This window comes from Clupea harengus, chromosome 10 (genome assembly GCF_900700415.2).
Source record: "Clupea harengus chromosome 10, Ch_v2.0.2, whole genome shotgun sequence".
Taxonomy (NCBI): Eukaryota; Metazoa; Chordata; class Actinopteri; order Clupeiformes; family Clupeidae; genus Clupea; species Clupea harengus.
The window spans coordinates 1,087,878-1,112,319 of NC_045161.1; the positions used below are offsets into that span (position 1 = coordinate 1,087,878).

At 41.4% G+C, this 24,442-nt stretch overlaps 1 protein-coding gene across 1 annotated transcript; it reads right to left on the minus strand.

Annotated features, from left to right (window-relative positions):
* Positions 1 to 6,984: 6,984 nt before the first annotated feature.
* On the minus strand, positions 6,985 to 23,630 carry stx6 (syntaxin 6). The gene is made up of 8 exons (XM_031574937.2): positions 23,421 to 23,630; positions 17,608 to 17,777; positions 17,388 to 17,482; positions 16,114 to 16,173; positions 14,578 to 14,706; positions 13,350 to 13,456; positions 9,490 to 9,584; positions 6,985 to 7,782 (listed from the first exon to the last, which is right to left on the minus strand). Exons 1-8 carry the CDS (start codon positions 23,453 to 23,455, stop codon positions 7,706 to 7,708), a joined length of 768 nt encoding a protein of 255 aa, XP_031430797.1. The 5' UTR covers positions 23,456 to 23,630; the 3' UTR covers positions 6,985 to 7,705.
* Between the last annotated feature and the right edge of the window lie 812 nt (positions 23,631 to 24,442).

Consider the following 24,442-nt stretch of genomic DNA (forward strand, 5'->3'; position numbering starts at 1 on the left):
TGACCAATTAAAATACTCAAAGCGTGAGTAAAGTCATGTCGTCATCGTCGTCATCATCTTCTTCTTCTGTTGTTCTCATAGGCTGTCAGAGCATTTACTGCCATCTACTGCTTATAGTTTGCCTATAATCAAACTACCTACATATCCACCTCTGAGTGCTTTGCAGTATTGTGATCTCGGCACAAATGCATATACACACAGCTCGTTCGCTAGACACGTGCCCTGTTACAGGCCCAGAGGAAGGCAGAATAGCACAAAGCATCACCTAAAGGTGAATTTTCTACACTTTTTAATCATCTTTACCAGGTGTGCCAACAATTGTGGAGGGGACTATAATCTAACCTTTTTTAACCCTACTAAGAATTGAATAATAATCGAAACACACTTAGAAATTACCATTACAGAAGCACTGTTATTGCAGAATTTGCATAACAATTAGCTTATGTGGACATGTTGAGGAGACCAAGTGCTGCTTGAAAGTATGTGAACCCCTCAATTGCATGTACTTGTTTAGAGGGAATTGTGTAAGTAGCCAAAAAAAACTACATGAAACATGGAATTATTGTATGTGCAAAAGTAAGCTGCATTGGTAAAGTCAATTAGGTAACTGCTCAAGGGGTCCACATACCTTCAAGCAGCACTGTATACAATACAAAAAAGTATTTTAATCAATTACTTACACAATTTCCAAATCAGTGTTTTTATTGCATTTACACACTAGTATATTTCCAAAGGCTATATAAGTTATTTGTCAATATACTACATGCAGTATTCAAACCCCTGTACTTTTGAGTTCCAGATTTAGACAGAGGACAAACCTTTCACAAATGATACAGATGTGCCACTTCCTGGATCATCATTGGGCACTATTTATGAGTGCCACAATTAGCCACTCCGTTTGAATATGAAAAAAAAAACAATCTGGCTATGTGTCATTAGCCAGGTAGTGAAATAACAGAGAAAATTAAGACTAAAGAGACAATGGGATTAAAATGTTTAAGGGATATTTGTATTTTTGCTCATGTTTAGGTGTCCAATTGAGCACTACTGGTTCCATAAGAAGAAAGTGAAAGTTGCATCACACCACCCAGACGCTTTGTAGAGAAGGCTGTCCCCTTAAACTAAGCATCCGAGGAAGACATTAAGTGGTAGAGGGGAGGCCACCATAGTCCAGCCATCACCCCAAAAATGTACGAAGTTCAGAGGTTGGAATGCAGGTGTCAACTAGCAGCACAGAAAGCACCTCGAAGAGAACGCGTTAGGAACACCACCACCAGGGGGCGACTCCATTACTTTCTAGTAATCAGTGATAAGAGTTCAAGTATATCCCCAGAAACAGAACGAGAGAAAACATTTATTGATTTAGCGCTGTGAGAAAGAACATAGAAGAAAGAGCTTCGCAGATCTTCCTTCCTGACTGAGGAGCTGCCACCTGATGTTTAAGGTATGTTTTCCGATATCACCCACCATTATACTTTTGATTATAGTTTAAATATGTGTGCTGATATCAGGACATTTACCTTAAACATCAGGTGCCAGCACCCCAGCTGAGTCGGGAAGGTCTTCTACAGTGTTCTTGTCGCAGCGGGGTTTTTCTATCGTTCGGGCGCCAAGTGACAGCCACCGAAACAAGCTCCTTCGATTGGTCCAAAGAGTTCTCGTATCTCTGAACAGTGTCCGCCCATGTCATAAATCACATTTGCTTCACATTTCACTGACATATGTGGTGAAAAAGTAAGAGCGTGCAGAACTTGTCATTTGTGAGCGAAATAAACTGCATTTTAGGCTCAGCAGCAGATTCAAGCAGTTGATATTGACGTGTTTCTGCAAAAAAAATAACCCCCAAAAATGTATTTGTGAGAAAATATTATACAGGTGTAAAAAGAATGAATTCACATGCTGATTTGTGGATGTGCACATTTTTCCCATGACTTCGCATTGTTTTATGTATAGGTGTGTGAATGTGTTTTTAAACCATATTTACTGCAGAAAAACTGTGAGCGTATGAGTTTCTTAATATGTGATTCATAGAATAGAATTTGTGCACCTGCAATAAAGAATTTGAAAAGGTGTAACTGTTGTGTTTGTGGGAGAGATAAAACTTCTACAAGTTCACAACTCCTAAAGCATTTTTCTGTGCCTTCAAGTTTACTGATACACATGAGTGACTATCTACAAATGTCAAATGTCCCGGTTGGTCAGTTTGTTTTGCTACAATAATTCCTTCATAGAAATCTGGGTGGAGAATGATGATATACAAAATATACAGCACTTTGTAGCGCTAGCTAGCCAACAATGGCTTTGCAAACGTGCAGTGAGGGATGGAAACACTGACTGAATTGAACACAGTTTTTAAAAGTGCAGTGGAAGCTATGCAGCACACAGGTGTCATATAACTCACGTCCGTGTTGGCGTGTTCACATTTGGCCTCTGATATCCCCCCTCTCAGGTTGGCCTTGGGTGAGCTGTAGACTTTCAGACTTGAAAACTGAATCCTGTGCTTTGAGCAATAGGTGAATCTTTAGCCAAGAATGGACTCCATGAGAGAATGTCATCTTGTTTGGATCCATTTCTTGGGTTGGGTTTGATATTTGTCTGGTTTATCATGTTTTTCTTTTTAAGTGAATTTATGCTGGTAAGGTTTGGGTGACCATTGTCTCAATTTGATTTGGGTCAAGCACTGTTGGACAGGTGAAGTCCTAGTTGGAGATACAGCCTACTCTGAAGTAACTGTTCCGGAAGCACTAGTTGAGCAAAAGAGTGCCCAGCAATGGTGAACATCTGAGATGTCATGTCATCTTTCAAAGTGTGACGACATGGGTAAAATGACACTCAAACCATGTGTCACTTTTCATCACACCAAACAGAATTCTTGTTGGGTATGATTCAGTGACAGTATGATGCCATGACAGCTTAGTAGCATATGACATAAGCTGGTATGATTCAGTGACAGTATGATGTCATGACAGCTGAGTAGCATATGACATAAACGGTTAAAGACAATTGTATTGTTATGGCGCTATATAAATAAAATTGAATTGAATTGAATTGAATTATGGCATCTCAAATTTTGTGAGTGGTCATGACAATTATTGATGACATTGGACATGAACTTCCACTTGACATCAGAGTCTCCCACATGCCTTCTTGCAAACTCCAGTCGATATTTCAAATGAGCTTTTATCAACGGTGGGTTTCCCTTTGCCACTCTCCCATAAAGGTAACTGGTGAAGAACCCGGGCAGCACGGAAACTCCTGAGGAGTCACAGGTGTGTTGTTGTTGTCCTCCTTCAGAGGAGTCACAGGTGTGTTGTTGTTGTCTTCCTTCAGAGGAGTCACAGGTGTGTTGTTGTTGTTGTCCTCCTTCAGAGGAGTCATAAGTGTGTTGTTGTCCTTCAGAGGAGTCACAGGTGTGTTGTTGTCCTCAGAGGAGTCACAGGTGTGTTGTTGTTGTCCTCCTTTAGTCACAGGTGTGTTGTTGTCCTCAGTGGAGTCACAGGTGTGTTGTTGTCCTCCTTTAGTCACAGGTGTGTTGTTGTCCTCAGTGGAGTCACAGGTGTGTTGTTGTTGTCCTCCTTTAGTCACAGGTGTGTTGTTGTCCTTCAGAGGAGTCACAGGTGTGTTGTTGTTGTCCTCCTTTAGTCACAGGTGTGTTGTTGTCCTTCAGAGGAGTCACAGGTGTGTTGTCCTCCTTCAGAGGAGTCATAGGTGTGTTGTTGTTGGCCTTCACACGAGTCATAGTTGTGTTGTTGGCCTCCCTCACCATTTCTCATTTAAATAGCACAGTCACTCAGTCTTTGAGGACGGCCTGCTGAGGACGGCAGATGTAGAGCCTCTCTAAAGTCTAAAGTCTCTAAAGATCATGCGTTTCAATAACCTTTTGGAGGAGTTACTTGGAGTGTTCTTTTGTCTTCATGGTGTAGTTTTTGCCAGGATACTAATTCACCAGGAACTGGACCTTGACTGGATACAAGTGTATTTACAGCAAAGTTCTAAAACCAATGGGCTGCACCAGTGATGATTTAGGTGAATCACTTTAAAGGGGATAAATCATTATTTTGTGTTTTGTATTTTATATCAATCAACTAAATATGTGGCGGTGGTGTGGAATATTTTCAGTAGGCCTAAGAAATGAAATTCATCTTTGGATCATATCCATCTTACCTTATCAGTGTCTTGTGCCTCGTTTTGATATTCTCCTGGGCATCCAGGAAAAATATGTGCAGTACCAAATTAGGGAGATATATAAAACAGCACCAAATCAGGGAGGTATACAAAAGTAAATCCTCTGTGTTTTAATAAAATCTCAGGAAAAAGTAACTGAGCCAAATAGGCTTACCTTCAGAATTTCTTGACATCTATATTAATTCAAAGGAAAATAGTAAAAAAAAACTAAATTGCATTTTAGTCCACAGTCAACTTGGACACCTATGCTCTTCTACTGGTCTAGTTATAGCTACAGAGCAGGTTTCAATTTAAGATCGCTCAGTCCAATACCTTGATGTCGCTGACATCTCTACATTGCTTTAATTCTGACTTGTATTGTACTGACTGGTCATCAATCCCACCAGGTGCTCGCAAATAATGTCAAATCCCACCTGAATGAAATGTGCCCGTATTGGTTTATAAAGGTGGGGTTCGTGATTCAGGCTGAAGGTTGTTGATATTTAAGCACAACTGCCAATCAAATGTTCCCCTTCCCCGTCACACTCCTGAAACAATGCATTGATTGCCTAGAATTGTTCATGGCCTGGTCTGAGCTGGTCGGGTCTGGTCTGGTGTGATGTTTGTTTAGAGAGCCAAGAGTGTACAAATGTATTTGAGCGTGCACACTGACGGACAGCACGAGGACTGTGAGGAGTCATTCTCTGAAGACTGCCTCTATAACCCTCAGGAGCCTACGGCCATGTTCTCCATTGGTACATATCTTCCTGAGAAAGGAACAGAGCTGGTTGGTGTCAGGAACTCCATCACACCTCAACCAGCTATCTTTGTTATAATCAGCATTTAAATATAAATACACATAAAAATCAAAAGGCAGAGATACAAGTGTATAATAATGCAAAAGGTCTTGGTAATCTGAGTTTTCTTTAATTCGGTTTTTTGAGGGGTGACTCAAGCCCCACAAAGCAGTCAAAGATCACAAGGATTAATGATGGGGTCTAAAATACTTATTCACTCTGAGCTAGAGACAAACATTTAAACACACCACACTAAAATGACAGACTAACAGAAATGTAAAGCTACCCTAGTTACTGGAACTAGCACCCTGACGCCCTTCTTGTCTTTCAGTACGCCCCTAATTGACAATAAGGAACCCAGTGACATCACTGAAAATAAGTACTGGTTGTGTTAATACTAATGAGACCACATTTTTGTGACAAATATTACATTTATCTGTAGTTGTCTAGTTTTCTCCCAAGACAATCCAAACTTTTGAAATTACAAAATGATGCTTTGGGGATTCTTCCCAACCAAGTCTCAGTCAGTTTTCTGAAATGTATGAAAATAAAATGAACAAATAACATAACAGTTGAAGAAGTTGTATTCTAAAAAGATACACGTTAATCTACGATAGAGAGCGTACAGACCTGTACTGAATTAAAGCAGTAAAAACAAAACAAAAAGTTAACCATTGAATATTAAATACTGTATGTTTTTTTTACAGCAAACACGTTTTGTAATGAAGAGAGCACGATATGCAATCCACATTTCATGGCCATCTGGCCTCTTTGTCCTTGTCCTCCACCTCTGTGGAAGAATCTCACACATTTGCACTGCTTTGAGCTAGTCCTCACTTACTAGATGAAAATCATCTCCATACATGGGTTTATATAGTGAGAACATCTCCATATACAGTATCGGTTCATATAGTGAGAATATTCCAGTCATGGAGTGCAAGCCTTTTCAGGAAGTTGAGTCCTGGGCTTTTTGTGATGATTCCAAAGGGGTTCTGGGTAACAGCGAGACCAGATTGGTACCCATATTGCACAGTCCACACAGACCCAGTAGACCCAGAGACAGATCCCTCTGTAGCAATTTAACAAAATCAAACGTGTATAAGAAGTCCACATAGTGGACTGATGAACACTGACATTAGACAGTACGGAGCGATTGTCAGTTTTTGCTGCCTCGAGAATAGTTTTAAATGGCCGCCGAGTCAAATTGTGGCCCTTAATACACTAGAAATGTAGTGGCAGAACGTGAATCAGGGCGGCCATGCCAGACAGCTCAATGACACACAGTTGACGTTCTTCTGTATTGAGGAATGGGTTCAGATTCCTCCAAGTTGTTGTGAGGCACTGATCAACAGCTATTGGAAATGTTCAGTCAGTCATACTTGGTAGGGGGTTCACCACCAATTATTATTGGTTGGGAGGAGTTCACGTAGATTTTCAGTGTTAGCTCACTTAATGTTGGATCTTTTGGTCAAATAAATGAATTAATAGGTATTATAATATTAGTATAAATATTTAGTTATCTGCAAGGGGTTCACAGGCTTTACGCAGTACTGATAATCCAAAAGTAAACATACATCCCTTGCACTAGTGTGTTGTCAAATGACACCTCTATGACCAACCATATGGATTCAAGTGGAAGGGATGGGAGAGGGGCTTTTGGAATAAATCCCTCACAGTGGTTCAATCTGATCATCCAAATAAATGCTACTAGTCACGCCCTTTCCAATGGCAGTCTAAGACACTTGCTGATGTTGGTCTGGGACCTTGCAGCAGAAAGCCTTTATCCATCCTATCTGCTAAAGCATGATTCTGATTGAGTCTCCAAACAGAGTGTGTATGCGCAGGTTAAAGCACAACCATAAAGAGATTTGTATGAATGACTTAATGACTTACACCAAGACGGCTAGTGTTCATTACAGGCTACATAATCGATAGTCTCTGTACCTTTCATTCAAGAATAATCAATAATTCAACCTTTAGCTATTTATGGCAGCAGGACAACTGCATATCAAGCGGCCTGCCTTGGTGTCCAGAATTGAATTCTTAGCATCATTGCATCAGTGTTCCCCAAGTCTGCCGTTATCTTAAATCTGTACTGCATTAGTTTCTCATAGTTAGCAAACAAACAGAAAGTAGAAAAAAACAATAACAATGACAACTTAAGTGTTAAAATGCAAGTGAGGTCTGTAAAATACCCACTAAGAATATTATTCCCTGGTCATCATAAATCCAGTGTGCTGGCTTGTTACTTTAAGTAGTTATATGCAAATAGCAATATAGCAAAAGGATACAGAGAAGTCAACGGTTTATGAAGCCCTAGACGGGTCAGTAACAAAGGAACAGTAATTATAGATGTAGTGTTGATTACTTAAAGTACTAAAAGAATACAGAAATAAAGTGACGTTCCTCACATCAACCACAAGCCTCTTTAAATACTTCCTGTATTCCTCTGGGTGATGAGTGTGCTCCCAATACCATTGTCGAGGCAAGTCCGTGGAATTACCTCAAACCAGCTTAAAGCAGTTCATTTTGACAGAGCCATTAAGAGTCTAATTCATGGACAGGGATGTAGTGATGGCTCTATGACAAGGTGCAACTTCAAGGCAACAGCATAAAGGTGGAGAGAGAGAGCTGTGTCCATTTGAAAAAGAGTTTTCCACAGCACCATAGATCAGTAACTCCCGTTACAGCTGTGCAGAGGAAGGGGCAAGGACCGGGAGTGGTGGTAGTGCAGTTGGTCAAGATCACAGAACGATGATGAGGATGATGACAACGAAGATAATCCCCAACAGCACACCGATGGCACACCACTGACGTCGATCTGGGAAAGAAGTGAGGACAGGAAAAAAAGAAGAGCAGAGATGATTATCAATCAAATTAGTTCAGCATCTTGTGAGCTTTTATAGAGAGACAAGTAACATATCACACACACACACACACACACACACACACACACACACACACACACACACACACACACACACACACAGACAGACACACACACACAGACACACACACACACACACACACAGACAGACACACACACACACACACAGACAGACACACACACACAGACACACACAGACACACACACACACACACACACACACACACACAGACACACACACACACACACACACACACACACACACACACACACACACACACACACACACACACACACACACACACACACACACACCTTGAGGTTTCACATTATGCTGACTGAGGCTCTGTCCAGACTACTACGTTTTCATTTTTAAATGGTCTTTCAAGACAAAAACGATCTCCATCCATGCAAGCGTTTTTACTCCTTATCAGAGATAATCTGCGTACATACTAACACTCCTGAAAATGTAAAAAGCCCTGAGTGTGACACACCAGTGAAGGATCCTCTGTGACTGATAATACCCAGTCAGTGGGGGTCTGCATCAGCATTTACAAAAGTCTCCGTTTCTGGCCAGCCACACTAAAAAGCAAACCCCGGAATTTTCAAACTAAAATGGACCCAGCAGCATTTCCAGAAGTCTCGGTTTTATGGGCTCGAAAGTAGTAACATGGACACCAGGTGTAAATGTTAATGTAGAAAAAGTGTTTTATTAAATAAAAATTCCTATGACAGTCTCTTTGTGGTTGTTTGGGACAACTTTAGCCTGGCCACTTGCAGACCTGAGGAGTCTCAACCAGAGTATTCCTCCACTGTTGTGTGCCTAGGTTCACATCAACCAGAGTATTCCTCCACTGTTGTGTGCCTGGGTTCACATCAACCAGAGTATACCTCCACTGTTGTGTGCCTAGGTCCACATCAACCAGAGTATACCTCCACTGTTGTGTGCCTAGGTTCACATCAACCAGAGTATACCTCCACTGTTGTGTGCCTAGGTTCACATCAACCAGAGTATACCTCCACTCTTGTGTGCCTAGGTCCACATCAACCAGAGTATACCTCCACTGTTGTGTGCCTAGGTTCACATCAACCAGAGTATACCTCCACTGTTGTGTGCCTAGGTCCACATCAACCAGAGTATACCTCCACTGTTGTGTGCCTAGGTTCACATCAACCAGAGTATACCTCCACTCTTGTGTGCCTAGGTCCACATCAACCAGAGTATACCTCCACTGTTGTGTGCCTAGGTCCACATCAACCAGAGTATACCTCCACTCTTGTGTGCCTAGGTTCACATCAACCATAGTATACCTCCACTCTTGTGTGCCTAGGTCCACATCAACCAGAGTATACCTCCACTCTTGTGTGCCTAGGTTCACATCAACCAGAGTATACCTCCACTCTTGTGTGCCTAGGTTCTAGCCCAACGTCCTTAGATGTCCATGGGTCTCTTCCTCACCATACTAAAGACATGGCTGCTCTCTCTGTGTTTCATGAAGAGTCTAGCAAAGCAGTGCAGATATATTTGCACGCTCACACAAAAGTTGTGCATGTTTTTGAAATATGATAGAAATTATCAGTGTTTAGCAGTCAGCATAACAGCCATCTTGGACACCCACATGTATGTGCAGTGTTACCTACCACTAGACATGTGGGAGACCTTTGCCAACTTCTTCATAACATTGTCCAGTCTGGAGTGGGTGCTGTCCATTTCATGGGAGAAGTCATCCAACATGCTGTAAAACAGATCGGCCATTCAGAGATGAAGCAACACATTGAACCAGAACAATGATAACTTGTTCAGCAAACTTGCTAGTTACTTGATAGCGAAAGTTGCTTGCAAGCTAGACACAAACCTAAAGTTTGCTTTTCACCAGACAATGGCATTTAGATTTTCTTTCAAAGGAAACTATGAAACCATTGTTTGATCCCAGAGGAAAGCTAAGCATGTTTTAGTTTGTTGATTCGGATATGCTCTTACATCCCCAAATGTGTCACATTTCTAAAGAGAGATTGCTTCATTTGTCAGATTGCAGAGGGAGTGTACTCATTTATGGTGTATACTGTAACCAGACCCATAGCGATGGACTGTTTCAGAGGGAGTGTACTCATTTATGGTGTATACTGTAACCAGACCCATAGCGATGGACTGTTTCAGAGGGAGTGTACTCATTTATGGTGTATACTGTAACCAGAGCCATGGCGATGGACTGTTTCGGTTGCTTGAACTGATACTCTTAAGGCCTTGAGAATACTGTTCATATATTATTCATATCCCTATGGCTGCGGATAGCATTTCTACACGGACTATGCCGAGGAGGGTGTTCACTCTTTTGCACAAGTCAATAGTTCCCCTCTCCAATCTTTTCACATGAATGCAGGTGAAGAATACAGACTCATTTTGTAAGAGTTATTGAAATCCTTATCAGATGCACTATACATAGGCATTTACATGTATATTGAAATTGAAGTACAATAACTAACAGCTCACACCAGCACACATCAAACTAATGATGTTGTACTTAACACTACACACCAGAACACATCAAACTAATGTTGTACTTAACACTACACACCAGCACACATCAAACTAATGATGTTGTACTGAACACTACACTGCACATATCAAACTAATGATGTTGTACTTAACACTACACACATCAAACTAATGATGTTGTACTTAACACTACACACCAGCACACACAAACTAATGATGTTGTACTTAACACTACACACCAGCACACATCAAACTAATGATGTTGTACTTAACACTACACACCAGCACACACAAACTAATGATGTTGTACTTAACACTACACACCAGCACACACACACTAATGATGTTGTACTTAACACTACACACCAGCACACATCAAACTAATGATGTTGTACTTAACACTACACACCAGCACACATCAAACTAATGATGTTGTACTTAACACTACACACCAGCACACATCAAACTAATGATGTTGTACTTAACACTACACACCAGCACACATCAAACTAATGATGTTGTACTTAACACTACACACCAGCACACACAAACTAATGATGTTGTACTTAACACTACACACCAGCACACACAAACTAATGATGTTGTACTTAACACTACACACCAGCACACATCAAACTAATGATGTTGTACTTAACACTACACACCAGCACACATCAAACTAATGATGTTGTACTTAACACTACACACCAGCACACATCAAACTAATGATGTTGTACTTAACACTACACACCAGCACACACAAACTAATGATGTTGTACTTAACACTACACACCAGCACACATCAAACTAATGATGTTGTACTTAACACTACACACCAGCACACATCAAACTAATGATGTTGTACTTAACACTACACACCAGCACACATCAAACTAATGATGTTGTACTTAACACTACACACCAGCACACATTAAACTAATGATGTTGTACTTAACACTACACACCAGCACACATTAAACTAATGATGTTGTACTTAACACTACACACCAGCACACATTAAACTAATGATGTTGTACTTAACACTACACACCAGCACACATTAAACTAATGATGTTGTACTTAACACTACACACCAGCACACATTAAACTAATGATGTTGTACTTAACACTACACACCAGCACACATTAAACTAATGATGTTGTACTTAACACTACACACCAGCACACATTAAACTAATGATGTTGTACTTAACACTACACACCAGCACACATTAAACTAATGATGTTGTACTTAACACTACACACCAGCACACATTAAACTAATGATGTTGTACTTAACACTACACACCAGCACACATTAAACTAATGATGTTGTACTTAACACTACACACCAGCACACATTAAACTAATGATGTTGTACTTAACACTACACACCAGCACACATTAAACTAATGATGTTGTACTTAACACTACACACCAGCACACATTAAACTAATGATGTTGTACTTAACACTACACACCAGCACACATCAAACTAATGATGTTGTACTTAACACTACACACCAGCACACATTAAACTAATGATGTTGTACTTAACACTACACACCAGCACACATCAAACTAATGATGTTGTACTTAACACTACACACCAGCACACATCAAACTAATGATGTTGTACTTAACACTACACACCAGCAAACATCAAACTAATGATGTTGTACTTAACACTACACACCAGCACACATCAAACTAATGATGTTGTACTTAACACTACACACCAGCACACATCAAACTAATGATGTTGTACTTAATACTACACACCAGCACACATCAAACTAATGATGTTGTACTTAACACTACACACCAGCACACATCAAACTAATGATGTTGTACTTAACACTACACACCAGCACACATCAAACTAATGATGTTGTACTTAACACTACACACCAGCACACATCAAACTAATGATGTTGTACTTAACACTACACACCAGCACACATCAAACTAATGATGTTGTACTTAACACTACACACCAGCACACACAAACTAATGATGTTGTACTTAACACTACACTGCACGTGGGAGCTGTGGCGCAAGCAGCAGCCACGACCATATACGGGCTTCGGATCCGACCCGCGGTCATTTCCCGATCCCACTCCCCACCTCTTCTCTCCAGCTCATTTCCTGTCCAAACCTTCACTGTCTAATCTGATTACAGGCAAAAAGCCCAAAAATAAATCTAAAAAAAACCTCACTACACTGCACGTAGCATTCAAACTTCAGTGAATGTGTGTCACCAAAGATTCTTCAAGAAACACACAGGCCCAGTCAGTTAGCCCAAAAGCTTTAGTGTGTCAACGAAGGCCTACAGGGATATATTAACATCAAGCCATGTAGACTTCAATCTTTTTAAGCATATAAATGGTCTCACGCTACATGTAGCCTTTAGGCTCGGCCATCTTGGCCAGACATTTTTGTTACTCCCGCCCGTCTAGAGAATGTCACATATTCACACTTCACAGACCAAACTCATTGGTTCTCAAAGGCAAGTCATTTGCGTATCATTTAGAATTCACCAACTTGAATGGGAGTGGAGCAAGATTCGCTTGAATGGAAATCTACTATTAGATTTGCAAATAGCGCTGCGCTCTAGAATCTCTGCTTTTGATCCACAACATCACCCACAGTGGGACAGCAGATGGGTGTGAAAAACAGGGCAGAACATGGAGAAGTGGATTGTTTTATCTTTATCTTTTGACTGCTTTCTTACTTTTATACTGAGACTTCAGGAATCTGTTATATCTCAAAACAGTTCAAAAACAAGACAAAAAGTATATGAGTAGTGTATGTATCACCAGACCATATTGAATCCTACTGACTAGGGTTGGGTACCGTTCACATGTGAACCAATACTGGTACTGGTGTGGATACCAGGAGTTCGGTACCCAATCCTACTACTGACAGTAAACGTGTAGTAACATCTGAATATAGTGCAGGTGTGTGAGGAAGAGGTGTGTGTGAGGAAGAGACGGTGACTCACACTGCCTGTTCGTCCAGCTCCAAGCCAATCCTCTCAGACATGTTCTTCAGGACACCGATGGTCCCGGACACAAGCTCTAGTTGCTCATCCTGCTTCTCGGATATGAACTGATAAACACCACACAGGTGACCATCAAGCCAACAAACAAACAAGACAACAACATTTTAAAATATTTATGTGAATATTATAGACTGTTCACATTTCTACTTTACTTCCATATTTCTATAGCAGAGTGATTTGAGGCAAACATGCGAACACAAACATAAACACAAGAGTTCGGAGATCTAAACTGATCTATTCAAGTTCAAAAGGAGGGTCCAGGTCCTTGTCCTTTCTGTGTTGAGTGTAATATGTCACCTCAGTGCCCTCTTAGGTGTCTGTGTCTGTGTGTCTGTGTCTGTGTCTGTGCCTGTGCCTGTGCCTGTGCCTGTGTCTGTGTCTGTGTCTGTGTGTCTGTGACCTGTGTCTGTGTGTCTGTGTCTGTGTCTGTGTCTGTGTCTGTGTCTGTGCCTGTGCCTGTGCCTGTGCCTGTGCCTGTGTCTGTGTCTGTGTCTGTGTCTGTGTCTGTGTCTGTGTCTGTGTCTGTGTCTGTGTCTGTGTCTGTGTCTCTGTGTGTGTGTGTGTGTGTGTGTGTGTGTCTGTGTCTGTGTCTGTGTGGATGTGTGAGTATTTGTGTCTGTGCCTGTGCCTGTGCCTGCGCCTGCGTCTGCGCCTGCGTCTGCGTCTGCGCCTGTGTCTGTGTCTGCGTCTGTGTGTCTGTGACCTGTGTCTGTGACCTGTGTCTGTGTCCTGTGTCTGTGTCTGCGTCTGTGACCTGTGTCTGTGACTTGTGTCTGTGTCTGTGTGTGTGTGTCTGTGTCTGTGTGTCTGTGTGTGTGTCTGTGTCTGTGTGTCTGTGTGTCTGTGTGTCTGTGTGTCTGTGCCTGCGCCTGTGTGTGTGTGTGTGTGTGTGTGTGTCTGTGTCTTTGGCCGTGTCTGTGTGTCTGTGTGTCTGTGTGTCTGTGTGTCTGTGTGCCTGTGCCTGTGCCTGTGCCTGTGCCTGTGTCTGTGTCTGTGTCTGTGTCTGTGTCTGTGTCTGTGTCTGTGTCTGTGTCTGTGTCTGTGTCTGTGTCTGTGCCTGTGCCTGTGCCTGTGCCTGTGCCTGTGCCTGTGCCTGTGTGTCTGCGTCTGCGTCTGCGTCTGCGTCTGCGTCTGCGTCTGCGTCTGTGCCTGTGCCGACTGGACCCACCTGCTGTTGGACCTGCTGCTCCTCCATGAAGTGAGAGTTGGCCGACTGCAGCTCCTGGTCCAGAGGGGTGTACTTGTCTCCTCCAGGCTGCCAGATCGGCCCCTGGGACCCACTGCCACCGAGCAGAGTCTTTGCACAAGACAAAACATGTTTGGGAGATTTTCAAATCAGGTCTATTTGTGCTACAAATATACACATGTCAAATAATTCACGCACTGTAACAACTACCCAAATGTCAACCTTGAGATTTGCCATATTCATGCAGCAATCTTCAATCCACTCTATTCACAGATTCCCTTCATTATTCCATTGTAGGTATAGCCTATGACACTATGCTTGGTTTATGAACCCAACAGCAGCTAGTGTAAACATGTGATTGTAGAGGGGGCAATATTCATGGAGGGGGTGGGTCTAGGATGCCAGACACCACCGCTGAGCCTTCACACTGATGAAGAAAGCTGCCTGCTTAAAAACCTAAAGGCACAAAGGCAGCTTTGTTGTTGTTGTTGTTGTTGTTGATGTTGTTGTTGTTGTATCCTGTTGCTCAGGGGATATGGTTGGGCAGTTCGGCTTAGATTGGGTTGCATGTGACAGTGAGAGGATTGGCTGCTGTGGAAAGTCCCCATCAGTGTATAACTAAAATGACACGTGTATTCATATTAGGGCTTTTCATAGTCATTCTGCTGAGAAGACCTTGCTTTGTGCATGTGATTATGTTTGCTGGCTAGTTTTTAAAACTTAACTTAAAAGCCAACTTGTAAAAACTAAAAAAAACTCAGGCACACCACATTCTTAGGCCAAATTTTGCAAACTGCTGACCAAGATCTTGTTTAAGTATTTCCTGGAACAAATGCACTACCTGAGGATTGGCATTGAGCTACTGTATACGTATGTCCAGGTTTCTATCCTAACTCCAACATCATGAAGTATGACATGCCCTTTCAGTGGCAGGTATGAACATTATTAGAGACACAACACACACAGCAGTTCATGGAGGTTATGCTATTCTTGGTGATAAGAGACATCTACTGAAACATGAAGAAATGCCCACATCTTTCAAATATCATGAGGTCCCATTGGACACACTATCAGTCAAATCATGCCGAGACACAATTCTTTTAGCAATGACAATACTGCGTGATAATATGTATAGAAATGGCATTCACCCTTGGATGGAAACATAGCAGGCTACAGCCATGCATAGATTCAAATACTAGTGTCAAAGCTGTTCCACAAAGGGGCAAGAGACTGCAAATGTTATTCAAGGATTTGGCCAAACAGTATCTGTGGTGAAAATAAGTTTCTAAGGTGAAAGTACAATTGTACTCACTGTTCTTAGACAGTGCAGTGACTCTCAGTCAGATCATCTATAAGTCACCATAGTTAATAGGTTTTCCATTTCACCACAAGGTACACTGAATGAGATCAAACATGTCTGAATAAGATGGAATCAAATGCAAAATCATCAAACTTAGTGACCAGTTCAGAGGGGAATACACCCCTTAATACTTAAATTTAAAAGTTTTTTTTACTTACCTGACGATTTTTCTTTTCAGTCACTTGAGCCATTGGACTGACCATGTGATCTTTCATGTCCTGAAACAAACAGATCAATTGAATAAAACCACAGCTGCAGTAGACATAGTTTTTAAGCAACTGGTCTTCATATTCTTTGACAGAAATGTTTTCGGTAACACTCATGGCTAGTATGATTGAGCCTGCCAATTATTTAGTGTGTGTGTACAGCACATTAAAGGAGGAGGGTAAACAACTAGGGTATAGCTATTTACTGTGTCTCGCTGAAGACACCTCCATTCAGGCGAATTATTTGTGGTGAGCTCACGCCTGTTTTATATAAACCTACCAGTCTCATATGTCAACACAGAACTCATGGCAGAGCTTGAACTACTGTGCAGACAACTTGGTGTTCATTGTAAACTCAACTTTATGTTCTCAACAACGCTCAAATATGTGCTTCATATTTCCCCACGAGTGATTACTAGGCCCTTAGTTAATATATTTTCTTTAAATTGTATGCAAATCACAATAATGTCTTGAGAGTTAAGGGAGCTGAATCAGTTTAGGAACTTCAAGAATGAATTCAGCTGTATATAGTGAATAGCCTTTCCTAGGGCTTGTGTGAAGTCTCCAATGAGAGCACACTGTGGTGGGTGGGTCAGGTGTGGGAGTGAGAGATCTGATCACACTGTGGTGTGTGAGGTGTAGTGAATGTGACATGGAGAGATCGGAGCACACTGTGGTGTGTGAGGTGTAGGGGTGAGAGATCGGAGCACACTGTGGTGGGTGAGGTGAAGGGGTGAGAGATCGGAGCACACTGTGGTGGGTCAGGTGAAGGGGTGAGAGATCGGAGCACACTGTGGTGGGTGAGGTCAGGTGTAGGAGTGCATGTGACATGGAGAGATCTGGCCGTTGTGTGAGAGCCTCAATTACTGTATGCATGAACAAAATGATTAGGTCAAAATAGAAAAGATTTCACAAGAACTCAAGTCACGATTAACTCTTTACGTCATAATGTTTGATTGCAGCATGTCTACAGTGCTGAAACATGTATCCTAATATATCATTTAATGATGCTCTTTGCAGCTTCCTTTTATATTAGACTGGTTAAACAGTAGAACAAGAGATTTCTTCTCTTTGTGCAGCCACATTATTAGTTATTAGTATAAGCGCCTAGAGACAATTGTACTGTTATGGCGCTATATAAATTAAATTTAATTGAAGTGAATTAGTTGTAGCTGACAGTTCATCAGCAAACCAACTGTACACCTCGAAGATTACATAACACTCACCTTGACCGTCTGCCTGGTGCTTGTGATAAATGCTTTACGTTTACCAAGTTCTACTGCATCCAAGTTAAACTTCCTCGGGTTGGACTCAACGATACTTGCATGTAATGTTAAGGCCAGAACACATCACCCATATGAAAACAACATATTTCACCCACTGGAATGGTATAAATGAAGAGTTTATGGATAATTTGAAAAGTTATGATTTGCATTTAAAGGATATTGATAGTCTCATCCAGATCCTCTAGGTCCCACTCGATGGATCTCAGGCTGTTCCTCAACTCGTTGGTGGTCCAGTCCACCTCCTCTGTGGTGGAGCTGCCGGGATTCTGGAGCAGCTCGTTCCATCTCTGGTGCAGACTGGCGGCGGTGTTCACAGCCTTCTGGACCTCCCTGTAGAACACACATTGGATCATATTACAAACCAGTGTTCACAGCCTTCTGTAGAACACACATGGGATCATATTACAAACCAGTGTTCACAGCCTGTAGAACACACATGGGATATTACAAACCAGTAGCCCACTAAGTATTGCAAGTGAGACTTGACACAGTTGTCAAGTGTAATAGTTAAGAGCCAAGAGCCACTAAATCCTATACTATCTGGAAAAAAATTGCAAGGATGCCCTGGCAAATTAATTTTTATTTTTAGACGAATCAGGAGAGTTCTGAATATACTTCAGTTTGCGGGTCAACCCGTTTGGTGTTTTTAGTCATTTTGAAAACCTGATGATCTGTTTACCGTGTCGAGGATGAGCTTAATGCCTCTCACCTGTGGCATGACTCTTGCATAGTAACAATTACTACTAGCAGTGCAAAGTAGGTCCCCATCAGAGGCAACCCACATAATGTCCTGTAAGGGCACCTGTACTCTAGGTCCCATGGGACTGCAGCAACTCTGCATGGTGTAGTAGAGGGTGAGGCATTACATTCGCTTTGCAGTGGCTATAAGGCTGTGGGTACGGTCATCCACAGAAGCACCATTTTGTGTGCGCTTGAACCCTGGTGGAAAAGGGATGTAGTTGCTGTAGTTAGAGAGGTAATCTCGTTTGTTTTAGGGGGAATTTGTTCTTTTCCTGAACTTTGTACCCAACGTAGCATTCTACTTATGTAGTGTATGTAGTATTATCCCAGCGCTTATTCTAGTATACTATGTAGCTATGTTTACACGTACCTTGTATGTGTCGCTTGAGGGTATTTATCTTATGTTAGTCTACATTGTCTTTGAACGGGATGTTTTACAAATGTGATGGTGTGGCTTAGTTATTTGTGTGTTTTTGTAGTTGTGAGAAGGACACATACGGTTAGCGATGGCCACGATTTGCTGCACTCCTCCCCCCCCTACTCTCGTGGACTCATCCTCCAGCAGGGGTCAGGCAGCGCACGTTTATGTGTTTTGGAGGAGTGGCTTTGGAGGGGTCTGAAGGAAGGGGCGAGGATTGTTTCGGTTGTCTTACTCTTGCTGGTTTCTCCAACATCGCCTACTCTACCTTTTAACTTTTTTCTTAAACTACACACACTGCAATATGCAGTAGAGGATTCAAGAGAGTCAAGAATTGTATCACCACGAAGGTTAGGCAGGGAAGCACAAATGTTCAAAATCTTGTCAAACTTAGGGGACAGGTTCATTGGTACTGTTTGACATGCTCACGTTCAACGTGGACACGTACATGTATATCTAGTGTTGTATATCTAGTGTTGGTGGTGTCTTCTTTTGAAAGTTGCATGACCCTTGGTAAAAGCTGGCAGGATGAGCTTCACTTTCCTCTCATAGAGGATATCTTGAATGACAAACCCTCTGTTAGCCATTGTTTCATCGCCTGGACGTAGATTTGCTGTATTGAATGCATCATTGCATCTGCCTCCAGACGCTGGTAAAATGAACATCATTTTCCAGCAGGGGGAAATGGCCATCGGATCCTTGATGGTAGTTTGGTCATAGTAATCACTGTAGGACTCACCTTTTGTGTAAAGATTATGTGCCTTTTGAAGGTGGGTCTTAGTAAGATTGGGGTAATGCTCTTTAAAACAACATTATATAACAATTTTACGTTAAAATAACAGCTTCAAAATCATTCTGGAGGTACACTGTCTTGTAATATGGAGAATGGCGTCTGTGCCACTGCCACAGCACGCCACTTCTCCAGTTCGCGCACAAGTGCTTTTTTGCATGCCTCCAGCTAAGGCAATGGTATGATATTGAACGCTGAATCCAAACAGCTGCCCAGTAAATAAGATCTAGCTAGCTAACATAACTGGTGATAGTTTAAACTGAAATTCATCAAGTTTACTTGCAACAACAGCAGTCAAACTAATAAAACAGTCCATAGCTGCTAGCTAGTTAGCTCGCTCATGTTAGCAGACATCACCATAGGCCTAAGATACCATAGATCATGGGTCGGCAACAGGCGGCCCGCGGGCAAATTGTGGCCCGCCAGTTCATTTTTTGAGCCCGTCAAATTATTCCGATCGTAGCAGTTTTTTTTAAAGAGACAGTTTTTATACTACAACATTAATTCATGAAATAATACCCCGCTAATGGTTAGATTAACATTTTACTTTTATCTTGAAACCGCAAACTGGGTTTCCTGTCATTGACTTTTCTGAAGTTTTTTATCGCTACATCTCACTACTGACAGATCGCCTGAGGAAAAACAGTGTGTTTTACAGTTATGGCTAGTAATCCTAAACGCCCGCATCTATTCTCACTGGATGAGACAGTATTTATGTGCACCAACGATGACGAGCCACCACGTTTGGATGACAGACCATGTTGATGTCAAATTTCAAAAACGTATTAGAAATAGTAATATTATCTAGCATCCTCCTGTTTGTTCTGGCAAGGCAACCCTCTCGTAACGTCTTCGTATGGCTGTCACAGAGAAGTGTCGGTTGGTTTATAACTAGCATCTCTGAATTGACATCGGTAGATCAATGAAATTTAAATGGATCGTAAACCCATGACACTTTTATTGGGGGACTTTTGAAGGACGTTCAATAAAGCGAATTTTAACGTTACCTGACTCATAGAAATGACAAGTCACTTTGTTACTACAAAGCAAGCACCGGTGTATGTCAGTGAGAGCTGTTTTTGTGCACCAATAATGACAACGTGGGTAATCGGCTGTGTTTTCTGTTTGTGGAAGTCAGAAAAAACGTCTTTTAAAATTTGTATCGTCATCTCGTTTTGTAAGACTATTTTGCCAGCTAACCTGCTAGCTAGCTACCTTGTCTGAGGTAATGTTAGTCGAGAGCGTGCTATTGAGTGCACCAGCCTCATCACTCCTTAAATTGAAGAGACATAGCTAGATCATTGACATTGTACCCTTTGCAAACCACAACAACTTTGTTGCAGATGAGACACATGGGCTTTCCATTAGTGAAGCCGGGTAAGATGAAGGCAAAGTTTAATAGGCTCTGTTGTTGTTGTCAACTTTCCTCTTCAGACCTTTTGACAAAGACATTGTATGCTAATTTCTCTCTGCACGCTATTTTCCCAAACAATAAACATTGTCAGGAGGTGCGTCAACCAACTATTTCGAAATAAAAGTAGTCTAAGATGGACTCTAAGTAGTAGCCTAGGTCTAATTAGGAGGCTCAATGTTGAAAAAACTTCGTCATTGCTATTATTCACAATAGGCAAGGCTATATTGACAGGGGGTTAAGACAGAGTTCGTTAAAATAATTAAATTATTCAAACAGACAACCAATGGGCTCATTCACATGGTTTATTATCATTAGTTATTTGTAGTAGACCTATCCATTCTCCATGTAGGCCTAGTTGTTGCGAGTGCACCTATCGCAGCGTCTTAATATGCAGTAACCCAGACTTTGGCCCGCCACCTAGTGGCGAGGAAAAATACTGGCCCGCGGCCCAAGGTACTTGCCGACCCCTGCCATAGATACTGCCAAATGTTTATATAGGCAGTCGCACTGCCAGACCAATCTGTTTATTGCTAGTTCACAGTCCCACAATTTCCATCAGGAAAAGTCGTTACTTGTGACACACAGCCTAAATGCAAACGTTTGACCCTCAGGCAAGAGGGTAACGTTAGTAAAGCACACAAACATCTAGTCTTTTCCAGTTGTTGCAGATATCAGAACCCAGAAATCAAGAAAATTAACCAAACACCACCTATGCTAGGCCTATTCATAAAGATAATTGTGGATTCATTATTTAAAAAGCACTGTTGAGGTAAAGGTACATCAACATGCATATTCCAACACCGCTCATGTTGCCAATTGTTGCCTATTATTCCTCAATAGTAAACTAGTTCCAAAACACCTCACCACCGATGACTGAGATATGTGCATCACACCAGCCACCCTCTGAGACGACCCAGATGCAGTGACAGACCGCTAATAATAATAATAATAATAATAATAATAAAACTAATGATTTGGATGAGGAGCGGCAAACAGTGTGGATCATTTCTGTGGCTTGAATGTTATTCGATGTGTGTACACTCTGCAGTCTGATGGGTTCATGATAAACTTGAAATAGGTGGATACACTGTGCGTCGTAAGCTCCAGTATATCCAAACGAGGTCAAAATACTCGCAGTCATCTTCTTTGCACTCGGCGAGCTCTTCTCCAGCTCAAATGGATTATTTGTTTATTTCATTATTTGCTGGGACATGTGAACATGTCATTGAAACTTGTTTTCTGTTTAACAATGTAACCTAATAGCCTAATAAGTAGTTTAAAACCATTAACCACCAAAAATATTATCATTTTGTAACATTGTTAGTACATGCATAACACTGTTGTAAATAGGCCTATTACCGATTCCAACACAATAGGGTGTTTCAGTGTGTATTGGTGTTTGACGTACTGCAGCCCTCAGAAGAGCATAGTTGAGAAGTGCACAAGTCAAGGGCAGAATGGTGTTTCCATAAGAAACACCCTGAATTTGGGGTTGCCCCGTCCCGAAGCGCGTAACTGCCTTCATGGCACTCAAATCATAGACTTAAGACAAGGGGAGAATACATGTTTACAATCCTGCTCATGGGAGAATGGCGTTCTTAAACCTCCTACTTCCATCATCTCTTTGTCTCTGACTGAACTCATGGCCAGACACATCTGTGCACGTCACACACCGAGAACCAAGAAACATACGCACATTCCTTCACACCTGCTTGAATGCTTTTACTCACACGCCCTCACACAAACATTAATTCGATCTATAGTTAGTTATGTTTTGCAATTGATGAGCTTTTAGGCCTAAATAAATGTTTTTTATTGTAATATGCTAATCTGCACAACCAAAAGCTGTCAACCTCTACTTTTCAGAACACCAAAGACCTTCCATCTTTACTTGCTATTGGTGGTACTTGTTTACAGTTATCAATTTAGGTATTAAAAGTAATCAAGTTTCAAATTATTCATTTATATTTTATTAGACTGGAGAAATTACATTTATGAACCTTTTGACCACACATTTTGTGTGGCGCCCCCACATCTCAATCTCCTGCTTCTTCCAACATCCTGAAATGATAGCACTTCCTACATTTATTTTGGTGCCAAGGAGAGCAGTATTGTTTATAATGATTCAGTAGGAGATCAACATCCTGTCCAACTAGGGACAGCACCGATATTGTTTTGGTGTCCCTCGTGCAAAGAAAATGCACTTACACATACATCTTCCAAGTCACCTTTATCTGCGCCATCCATCATTAAATTCTTCATACCGATATTTTTTTCATTTCACAGCTCACTCATAAAAATGTATGTCACTTAAAAAACCTCTAGCAGGAGGCGCTTTTTAACAGATAACGTCACACAGTGTTAGCTGACTTACACTGACTTATAACTTAGCTAACAGTTAACAGTCAACAAACCCACGTAACTAAAGCAAACAGTAATAATGAGAAGATTCTATGATCCATTGCTTAGCATCTACACTGGCCCAGATGGCTAACTCGCTAACTGTTTTGTAAGAACAGCTAGACGGCGGACGTGCTATCTCAAGCTCAAACATTTATTTATAGCTAAGTTCTACGTTGAGTTATCAGCTAAACAGAAAACATTGCCTACCCTTTCACGACGAAAAATGGATCTTCCATAGACATTTTAGAATTTAGTGATAGACCCTTTTGAGATGTTAAATGGGCACACCGGCCCAATTGCAATCTTCACCGTAAGAAAAAGAAAGAAAACACAACCATCTGATGTTTACATGTGATAAATGGTATACTCTTTTTTTTAACACCATGGCCCACCGGAATTGCATCCGGTTCATGAGTTGTTATAATCAGAGATGCTATAAAGACTTGTTATAATGTAAGAGCAATATTGTTTGATTATGTTTAATGTACGTCAAAAGATATACTTCTACCTGTTAAATAAAAAAAAAACATATTGTTTCATAACTTTAGCACATAGTAGCGTTTAAAATGTAGCGTATCAGTGTTGTGGAGACAAAAAAACCTGTCCAGTTTCCGGTTCCTCAGAAGAAGCTAGTCAGAATAAAAGTCACGAAGCAAAATTCGCTAAGCAGTTAACCCTAACCCTAAGGTCCAGTCCATATTCACACACTGTGCCCTCCTAACATTTGGGGAAAAAATGGGACTCGCTTCTGTATTCGGCAGATAAATAATTAGAGCACACAATGTCATTTTTTAACAGGACATTTTTAGATATTTTGGTTTCACCAGTCACTGCTGTAGAAATTACAGCGTTTTTACCATGGAGGTGTTAGACCTATAGACCTGGAGAGAGTGACAGATTACCAGTCGCATTCATCAAAATGCCCAATGCTATGCTATACTTTAGCCCAGGAAGTACGACCATTGACAGCCATGAAAGGCATGCTCAGCTGGGCTAACACCAGGCCACTCAAGAATTGACCATCTTTTAGCTTTGAAAATCTCCATCTCACTCTTATCCCCCAACTCAGGATGTGTCTATACCATCACCAGCCATATCATCAATGAATAACTGAGCCACGCTCTTGAACAGTTATGTATTTACAACCCATACCACCCACAGTGTGTCACTGTGTTTCACAGTGAGGTGGAATACTGTGGATCCAGGACAGTACCTTCTCTCGTCTACAC